At 36.6% G+C, this 10,881-nt stretch overlaps 1 protein-coding gene across 1 annotated transcript in view; it reads left to right on the forward strand.

Annotated features, from left to right (window-relative positions):
• Positions 1–10,881, forward strand: part of LOC107660235 (ribosomal protein S6 kinase alpha-2-like) — a 54,422-nt gene that overhangs the window by 25,641 nt on the left and 17,900 nt on the right. The window contains exons 6-9 of the mRNA XM_016449503.1: positions 3,018–3,124; positions 7,445–7,482; positions 7,584–7,726; positions 10,734–10,804. Coding sequence (XP_016304989.1) covers positions 3,018–3,124; positions 7,445–7,482; positions 7,584–7,726; positions 10,734–10,804 — 359 coding nt within the window. The remainder of the gene's footprint in view (positions 1–3,017; positions 3,125–7,444; positions 7,483–7,583; positions 7,727–10,733; positions 10,805–10,881) is intronic.

Raw genomic sequence — 10,881 nt, forward strand, 5'->3', positions numbered from 1 at the left:
TATATATGTAATATATTTATGTGTGTGTGTGTGTGTGTTTGTGTAAAAATTGTAAGTTTATATCTGAAAATGTACACCATGGTAAGAATAACCTTTCTGACATTATTTCGAAAAATAAAATTGCATAGTGCTTCTTAAGTTTCACACTTAACATAATTACAGCCCCTGATGTTCAAGAGTTCTCCAACTGATAAGTGAGTGGTTTAAATCTATAAAAAGTACATGCATCAAACCACCAAGAATAACTCTGTTGCCGTGGTAATCGGATGAGAGATGGCAAGGTTTTTTTAAAAGCATAATATTGGGCTTTTAAGGTGTGACATCATCTCGTGTTGCTATGCTGGTCTAGGCAATGTACTGTTTTTTTCCCACTCCTGACGAAATCCGTTCCTGTGCTACAAACATGTACATTGAAGTTTCAAAGCACAGAAGCATTTATGGTTTAAAGGAAGAAAGAATTCTATATTTGCATTATCTATGACAACAAGACCGCTGTTTTGCTTTAACAAGCTCTGCACATGCCTCATGCTGAGTGCATGTGCTTTATTTTGATGTGCCATTTATGGAAATCAGTGGTAGTTAAATCAAGCTCCGTCATTACTATTGCCCATACTTACAGTTTAAACAAACCCATACGCCTAAGTATTAAACTTCAGTGCAGAACTTGTGCTACAGACATGAATGATACCTCAAATCATGCAGCTTACTGAGGAGACATGTGCAATTGCTTTAGAAAGCAATCACTTGTTATTTTCACATAATGCATGATAAAATGGATTTAAAAAAAATAAATCTATAAATTCCTCAGAATATCATAGGGACTTGTGGGTGGGCTCTTTTGACTTGGATCTGTAGGCAACCACTCAAAACACCCTGTCACCCTGTGCTAGAAACCACTAAAGCTACCCAGAATACCATAGCAACGTAGCACAAGCTCACATTTTCTTCAAAATATGTAAATTGTGTTATGTACCATTATAGATTCAGTTTAGATCATGTTTACACATATTCCTGTGTGACTCTCGCACTCAGCTTGTGATGCATTTTGTAGTTGCCTGTGATTGAAAAGCTTCCAGCACGTAGAATGACTTCAACCCAGTATCTGGTCTCTCTGCTGAACACAGCCCCACACTTATCTGGAGCAGACGTTTCCTTCAGACATTGATTAATGTGACTCATGCTCATTCGCTCAGCTAAATAACCTGTTTTCTCCACCTGTCTGGGCTTTATTGTACACGTCACTCTTCATCAGTCACATTGTTCTGTCTTTATTCTGGTTGCGTAGCGATAGTTGTCTTTATTAATTTGCTTGCGGACCTCTTTGTGTCATTGTACATGATATAGGCCACTTTGCTTTAGGATAGCAAGATTATATGGAATCAGGAATAAACTGCTGAAATCACTTCTCTCCCCCAGGTCTTTTTCAATTATTAAATAACTGCTGTAATTTTAGAAAGTGTAAATGTTCCGCAAGGTATTTTCACTCAGCAAAAAGTGACTCAATCACATCTAAGTTCAATCACTCACAAGAAATTGAGAAATTTTTTTGTTTATTTTTTTGTTATTTTATTTAAATTTATTTCAAATAGAAATCTTTTGTAACAATACACACTACCATTCAAAGGTTTGCGGTCAGTAATAACTTCATGGGATAGTTCTTTTCCTCATTAAAGTTGTTGAGTACAGTCTTGCACATTTTGCATCAAATCGAAGTTTGTATATGATTAACCTTGTAGCTGGCTGGTTTGGTTCCTGACTTAAAACTCTTAAATGAAGGGTTTTTTTGTTTTGTTTTGTTTTTTTTTATCCATGTGGGAAAATGAATGGGAAACATACTTCCGAAACGGTTGGCGCTGTTGTACTTTACTATTATTATTTATTTATTTTTGTATTTTTTATTTTTTTAAGCGAATAGCCTTTAGTTTACCTTACAGTCATAAGCTGTTTTGCTGTTTGCTAGTGCTATATAGGCAAATGGTTTTGGGGTGATTGACATTCTCTTCTCACTCTAGAGATCATTTCGTTGGGCAAAAACTTGTATAGACCAACTACGGTTGCATTTTACATAAAGAGCAACTCCTGCACTTTTATTTTTTGTGATTAATCAGTCTCTCTGTAAATTGTGAATTAAAAAAGAAACTGGAGCACTTTTACTGAGAGATTCGTGCACTTGATTTAATCATGATTCTCCGCGCAGAACCGTGCCTGTGAAGTGAGACGTAAATTAATTACCGCTGGTGCTCCAATCTCTCTGCAACAGCTGCTGCTCTCCTGACTAGAACTTGTTACGCCAATCTACTCTCCTCAATATGGCACTGTCTGTCCCCTGATGCTCTTTACACAGTCTAATTAAATCTCCCAGTTATTAAAATTAGCTGTGAAAAGAGCAGTTTTTGGTCTTCTAAATATAAGAACACACTGTTACTGCAGTTTTATTGAAGATCTGTCACTGGCCAGGTTCTGCATTAAAGGTATAAGCTGGGTTATTTACAACCGCCTTCTATTGTAAGTGCATTACCGTAAATATGTTTCCCATTTGATGTTATGAACTGCAGGTACAGAGTCTTGCTGTATAGACATTGATTTACAACTCAGAACAATTGAAAAATTGAATGGTTGGCTCAATGACTCATTGGTAAAACCCAAGAGGGCTGGTTTTCTATTAGCCTTTAATGTAAGTTTTAGGTAAAAGTATTATCTAAATGAAAAACTAGACGTTTAAGCAGTTTTGTGGAGGCTTGGATCCCTCCTTCAATGCCTTCAAAGTCATTTTTCTCCAGATGAAAACCATAAGCCTAATTTCTAAGAAAAGTAATAATACACCTCCCCTCAATAAGCCGCATGATTTGAGGTATGATTTATGTCCATAGCACAAACTGTGTGGGACGAGTTACATGATTAAATGTTCTGGTTAGGGCCTTGTTCAAATCCCTAATCCTAAAGGAATTGGATTCCTGTAAAAGCATTGACTAAATTAAAACTTAGTTATTTATGATTTTTTTTTTCTTTCTTTCTAGGTAATGTTTACCGAGGAAGATGTGAAGTTCTATTTGGCTGAGCTGGCCTTGGCTTTGGATCATCTTCATAGTCTGGGCATCATCTACCGTGATCTTAAACCAGAGAAGTAAGACCAAACCCCGTGTATTATCAGTAAATAGCAATCATGTGTTCTAATTTACACTGTAGCCTACTTAAGTGGCCTAGATAGTGACCTTGCGTTGATAACCTCAGCACGACCTCGATTGGACATAATGTTCAGGAGAGCTTAACCCTCTGGGGTCCGAGGGTGTTTTGGGGCCTGGAAAAGTTTTGACATGCCCTGACATTTGTGCTTTTTTCAGTTGCTTACAAACATTTGAATGTCTAAAGTTTAATAACACTGTAATCAGCACAAACTGGGCTACAATAATATGTGAGCAGCATGTATTTACGTGATTGTGTTTTTGAGAAAACAACGTTTATGCGTGCTTAGTGAAAAACTACAATTTTAAAGTCACTGAAATAAGGCCATAAACACATACAGAACATTTGATCACAAGACTTTTGAGAACTGGATCTTGAAGTCTAGAGTTTTTGCTTCAAAATTATGTGAAAATCATCTTACTCACTCATTCACAGAAAACAATATATTGATTTAAATTTTCTAAGACACTTTTTGTGTAGAAAAGGTATATGCGAGGAGGTGTGAATGATCATGCATAATGCTGTGATTCACACCTGAGAAGACAAAGGCCTGCATAATGAGCTGTCAGGTGTGTGACTGGTACACAAATAAAAGTAGACCCTTTACAGATTAAAATGCTGTATTACTCCTATATGTACGATCAAGTATGAAGGAGCATTTTAGTTCTTTTCGCTGTCAACATTCAAATCTGCAAAAATTTCCGCCGCCGGAACTGTCGACCCCAGGAGGTTAAATCCTGCATTTTCAAGCAGCAGTATAATCCACATCTGGATTAGAGTCAAAAGAACTCTGTGAAACTCTCATGTAATTAAAGTCATAATTCAGAGGTTCAAACTGGGTGATGCAAGCGCCCAGAGAGCTTCCTGTGCTGCTCCTGTTTCTTTGGGGCAGTTACAGCAGCATCTGTTTTGTGTCCTTCTGCTGGATTCAGAGTGCTTGTCAAAATGTAATTACAGTCATAATTCAGAGGTTCAAACTGGGTGATGCAACCACCCAGAGAGCGTCCTGTGCTGCTCCTGTTTCTTTTTCGTGCAGTTGCAGCAGCATCTGTGTTGTGTCCTGCTGGATTCAGAGTGCTTGTCAAAGCTTTTTACCTTACATTAGACTGAAATGTGTACAGGGCTCAGCAATAAGGATGACCTGATGGTCCGGGATCGGTGTGTGAGAGTTTTATCCATGTTGAGGCTTATTGATCAAGTACAAGCGTTTTCATTCTTTAAAGGGGTCATAGGATGCTACATGCACTTTTACAAGTTGTTTGAACTGAAATGTGTGTTGGCAGTGTACAGGGTAAAAAATGTGTTTTTTACACTACCATTGAGAAATTTGAACCAAACTATGTTACAGACTTTTCATCAAGACCCTAAAGAATCATATCAACTTGTGGAAAATGGGCATCCTATGACCCCTTTAAACATTTTATTTTGGGGTATGTATTGAATATTGTTCTGATTTCTGCTAATTTAAGCATTTCACATTTAACATTATGTAGCTGGCTAATCTAGATGCGTTTTGCGAGAATGACTAGATAATATTGGAAATCAGTAATGTTTATGTCATTGTTTTCCTTCTTGGAGTAACATGATGGGCAGTTTCCAGCCATTATTTCAAATTATATGTAGCGAATTGTTTGTTTGTTTGATTGTTTTTGTGAAGAAAAAAGATACATGAAAGTTCTAAAAGTTCAAAAAAAAAAAATCACCATAAAATCTCTTAGGATAACTTAGGATACTTGGCTTACAACCCAAAAGGTAAGATCTTTAAATGCATTTATTGGGTTGTTTTAAATATTACAGCATTATAAAACTAGCAACATCCAGTACTGATTAAAAAAGACAAAAAAAATTGGGCTCAGTAAGTAAGGTTTTTATTTTATTTTATTTTGCTGTTCTTAAGATTTTTCTATTCATCAAAGAATCCTGAAAAAAATGGTTTCCACTAAAATGTTAAGCAGCACGACTGTTTTCAACATTGATAATAGCAGGAAATCAGCATATTAAAATGATTTATGAAGGATCATGTGACACTGAGGATTGGAGTAATGGCTGGAAAATTCAGATTTGTTATCACAGGAATAAATTACATTGTACAATGTATCAATCAGCACTTTTGATCAAATAAATGCAGCCATGGTGAGCAGAAGAGACTTCTTTTAAATCCGTGAAAACGTCTTACTGACCCCAAACTATTGAACGGTAGTGTATAATGTATACAGTATTAGTACTACGGTATTGTACTAGCACACCTGTAGGCCTGAGAATTTCGTGTTCCAAAAAAAAAATAAAAAATACATTGGTTTATCAACAGACTAGGCGCGTTTCCATTACAGATTTGCACAAAACTTTGGCGATATTTTATAAATGTCGATAAAAAAGTATTGCGAAATGACGGCGTTTCCATTAACCAATGTTATGCGACTAAAACGTAACCTTTTGCCTCTCGCGATAAGTCATGGCAACTGTTTTTGGTGGGATTTTGACAGATTTTGGCTATATTTATTAAAAGGAGGCGTATCCGTGTATCTTTACAGAAGCAGCACAGAGAGCCGCTTCAGAAACGTGCGTGGCGCGGCTGGATTCTGGAATAAACACAAGCATTGTGGCCGCAATCAGCTTCAGTGGCCGTATCAGAGCCACACTGCACCGCAGACGTGTGCAGTGTAAATTGTCTAAGCATTAATGGTAGGAAAGACCCTTATACTGGAGAGTGGCCACGTTTGATGTGTTTCTTGGAGGTTACAGTACATTGAAGAATGATCATATGACTTTTTACATACGCCATGTGACCTGTAAATGCGAAAAAGCCGTTTCCATTGCAGTTTTGCAAATTATTCCTTTTTCGCATTGCCTGAAAAGCCACCTCATGCGAGCGTAAAAACTTTTTTGCGATATATGGGCGTTTTTGCGAAATTGACGCGTTTCCATTAGGCGTATTTTCAATTTGCAATTTCAGTTTGCGCAATTTGAAGGGTAATGGAAACGCGCCTACTGACAGTGCTTAGGAGACCTCTTAGCGAAAAGGATAAATTTATCATTAAGCTTTTCCATTGTTGAATTTATTGTAGTAAATGAGGCAACCACATGAGTAGTACAATCAATCTCATTCATAAGAACCATTCCTGACCTAGACCAGCAGAAAAATATCCTTATTGTTGAGCCGTGATGAACGACTACTAGCCCCTTAATATAATCCTTCTTGTGCTCCCACTCACAGTAATGCTCTTTCATGGCTTGTCTCTCTCGTATCTACTCAAACAATGGGCCCAAACCAAACTCACCTGCACTCTGAATTGGCTCTTGTGGGAGATTCATTGCTGGAAATAATGAAAGGGACACTGCGTACAGTAGAAGAGCTATTCCTTCTGAGAAGGTGAAAATGGAGGTGGCCTGAGAGCAGCTCTCGCTGGAGGGCTCTACAGTATTTCTCTTAAGGGCATGCTGTTCTGAGACCTGTCATAGGTGATTAATGGCATATTGGCAGAGGCAATCCAAAGGACACTGCACCAGTACATTCATTAAGAAAATATATCCTCAATCCTGTCACCCCTACACACTTACTCTGAACTCTGATATCCTTGACTGTGATGTTTAACTATATGTAATTTAATTTGTTATTATTTTCTTTACATATAATACTACTGTTCTTTTTTACTGTATTAATTTATTTTTAATGATTGTAACTGATTAATGTCTTCCAAGGCAATCTGTTCTAGGTTGGTTGGAGATAGATTGATATTGGGGGAAAAAAAGCATTGTCTCTGTACAAATAATGATATTCGTTTTTGTTTTTAAATAAAAATAAGTATCAAAAAAAAAAGAGAGAAAGTGTAACAGTAGGGATGATCAAAATCCTGTTTCACAGTAACAGTAAAAATTGATTATATTTTTATAATCAGTTTTAATGTCTTTTTATGGATAATTTTGTGAATTAAATACCTAATTAAATATTACAAAATATCTGTAACTTAAAGAATGCATACAAAATAAAAATGATTCATAATTCTATATTAGAATTATTTCTTTATCTTAATGAATATAAATCAATATTATAAATCTTTATTACTGTGTTAATATGGAAAGTTTTGATGTTGTTCTGCAACTAAACTCTACTTTTTAAAATGTTATTTATATAGAGAGAGGTTTGTACTTTTGCAAAGAACGAATATATGTCATCTCTATCTCATTTTAATTCTGTAGCAGTAATATAGTAATACAGTAATATAGAAATGAAATGTAATCCACTGTTGCTTCACCTTCCCAGCATTCTCCTTGATGAAGAGGGTCACATAAAGATCACAGGTGAGCAGAAGTTTTAAAATTTGCTTTCGCCACACGGTCCAACTCTTTATATGTGTCATCGACCGCATGTTGATGGTTTAATATCTTCTCTGCGCTCTCAGATTTTGGCCTGAGCAAAGAGGCAATCGACCATGACAAGCGAGCGTACTCCTTCTGCGGGACCATCGAGTACATGGCCCCAGAGGTGGTCAATAGACGAGGTCACACTCAAAGTGCTGACTGGTGGTCCTTCGGCATCTTAATGGTAAGTGTCCTTGCAGATTGTGAAGGATCATAGTGGGCACTGTCAGCGCTGCAGTGTTTTAGTGTTATGAGCGTGTGTAGCACTAGCCTGGGGCTGAAGGATAATGTGGCCGCAGCTCTGTGGGGGTCCCACAGCCCATTTTGGTGCAAAATTATTAAGCACATTACATTAGTTAGACTATGTTTTAATGTTATTTTAATGCATTAACTAGCCTTGCTATGCTGCATTCCATTCAACTTATAAAGTCAGAATTTAACTTTGTGAACTGCATTTTTTTTCCACTTGAAGGCAGAAATGTAAATGTATAAAGATGTATAATATGGCCGGGCGATATAGATTTATAAAAAAAATTATATCTTGATGTTTTTCCAAAGATTTAAAAGGGGGTTTTCAGCCACAAAACAAAAGATAAGATCTGGGATATATATATATATATATATATATATATGGCAAAAACCACAGAAATATATTTCTTTTTACATTTTAATGACATCAAACTCCCTCCAACGGACGGCACATTCACCACATCAGACCAGAGAATCTTGTTTCTCACAGTCTGAGGGTTCTTTAGGTGCTTTTTTGCAAATTCCAAGTTTTTTTATTTTTAACAAATTTGCAAAGATGTTAAAAACCTGTTTTTTTTTTCTTTGCCATTATGGTGTATGGAGTGTAGATTGATGTGGGAAAAAAAGTAATTTAAAGCAGCTTAACATAAGGCAGCAACATAAAACGTGAAAAAAAGAAGCAGCACAGAATCGCATGAAGAGTAAATGATCACAATACACATTTCATAGAACAAGGTCTGTTAGATAGCAAAACTTATTGCACTTATCTATTTTGACACACAGTATCATGTTTTTTTTTTACTGTCAAACACTGCATTTTCAGATTCAATCCCACATTTAAACACAGTTCGTGAAACTTTGCAATGTGTTGCTAGTAACATGAAAAGCTCAAACATTAACATTTGAAAAGTTCAAAGTTTCCATTCCAGAAATATCAGGGCTCACAAAATCGCTAGCCCTGACGCCCCGGGGCTATTGTGTCTTCCAGTCGGGCAACCAAAATATCACCGCCTTGCCCGACGGGCTATCTTGAATAAAGATATAAAATATTTTCTTTGATTCATGTTGTTCACTCACTTGCAGTGCTGAAACGTATCATAGGTGATCATTTGCACTTGTTTCTAAGTCTTGCCAATTTAAGCATTCCAGCATTTTAAACCATTTAAGCACATGAAGAGACTAAAGAGAATTCAATTTGGCACTCATGCTCTGTTTTCTGTGTGCATGCTCTCAAAGCGTGCACACAGAGAGCCACATTTCAGACAGCGTTCGAACACAGAATTGATTCATCTTTCACGTATCCTTGAGCCTGAACGGACACAAACGGATCTCAAAATACCTGTCTCTGCAATTATTCTCGTAAACAGAGTCAGTTATGTCTTAAGTGAATGTAAACAGTGGAGAAAGAAATCGCATGCGTATCATTATATTGAATCTGTGCATCTTAAAGGGACAGCAGCCTATAAATACCTGCGGCTATCATGTTAATCAAACAAAACACAACTTTAATGAAGACTAATCTAGATTTAATTTATACATTGAACACTATGCAGTGTTCAAGTTATTACATTTCTGTACCTGAAAACCATTTTTTGCTTCTTATTTGAAGAAAAAAATACAATCAAATAAGTTTTTGAACATGCTGATTTGTCCGCAGTGAAGTTCAGCTGAAGTATTTTTGTTCGGGCTAGTTGAATTCATTTTGGGCTACCAAAATCTGAAGAATGCCTGTCCGAAGGGCTACCAGGGATTTTGAAATTTTGCGAGCCCTGACTTTGGTCACCTTTGTTAAATATGAATATTCATTATCTGTCCTTGAGTGAAATCAGTTGTTAACCTTTAACTAAACAAACAAAGCACTGATAATTTCATAAACACTTAGCAATAGGTCTATAAATGATCTTTATTGGACACTTCCTCACAAGATATGCATCAGTGGATCTCTTCTTGCTGCTGCACTGGGCCACAGATTCTTCTATTAATTCTAAAAAGATCTGCTTAGGCAAAAACACCTTTTATTAATGCCTTGAGCTGCTGTCGGTAATTGCTTCTAGATGAGGGTACGTCCTTTGAGAATTTCCATTTCCTCAGAAGCAATTGACTCATAGCCAATGTTGGAGCAAATCATTTTTGAAGAGGTGCACACTTATAAGTGTCAAGAGCTCAGGTGGATACGACACCTGACTTTAAAGAGCTTGTGACTAATGCTGAACAGTTAAAAGGAAGAAGCTTCTAGTTAAAAAAGTTTAAGGTGAAGTAATTTATGCTTGACTAGCTGCACCCAACAAATCTACCAACGGGGGCTTATTGGACTACGTTAAGCAGCCAAACCTTGACCCATTGGGTGGACAAAACACAGCAAAATAACTGAGTTTGGATTGGGACAACCTGAGGGGGTGGCATTTTGTGGTACAGAAATGAACCAAATTAACACTTTAACAGTTTGACAGTGAATGCAGGACATACTGACTATTGATAGGAACTTTTATTATTGGATTCAAAGTTCTAGATCATTTTAAACTACATCATCACCCAGCTCTAATCTGCTAAACGCCAATATAAGGCATAAAGTTGTCAAGATATAAAAATTAACATCATGTTTTTTTCTTAAAATACTTTATAATGTGTATTGTTTAAAAAACACTATTGTTTAATCAAAATAAATTTGATCTGACTTGTTGTTTGGTGGAATTGCTGTGAAAACTCACTTTAAAACTCCAGCCCGTTTAACTAGCTCACTTCTAAATATCCACAGCAGAACCCAGCCTTAAACGAATTCACTTACAGGGAAAAGTGTTACATAAGAGTGAGCACGCTGAGACAGATTTGGTTTCAGTATGCTCTGTTACTGTGCGGCAGTGCTGAATACACACTTCTCTTATTGTATCATCCATAAATAAACTTGCTAAAGCAAAGCCTGATGCTTCTATTACTGTTCCTAGTTTGAAATGCTGACTGGATCCCTGCCATTTCAAGGCAAAGACCGCAAAGAGACAATGGCACTTATTCTCAAGTAAGAATTATTGTTGTATTTGTACATTTTCTGACAGCCTAGTGTTTGTGTGTGTGTGTGTGTGTGTGTGTGTGTGT

Source organism: Sinocyclocheilus anshuiensis, unplaced genomic scaffold (assembly GCF_001515605.1).
Source record: "Sinocyclocheilus anshuiensis isolate Anshui unplaced genomic scaffold, SAMN03320099.WGS_v1.1 scaffold475, whole genome shotgun sequence".
Lineage (NCBI taxonomy): Eukaryota > Metazoa > Chordata > Actinopteri > Cypriniformes > Cyprinidae > Sinocyclocheilus > Sinocyclocheilus anshuiensis.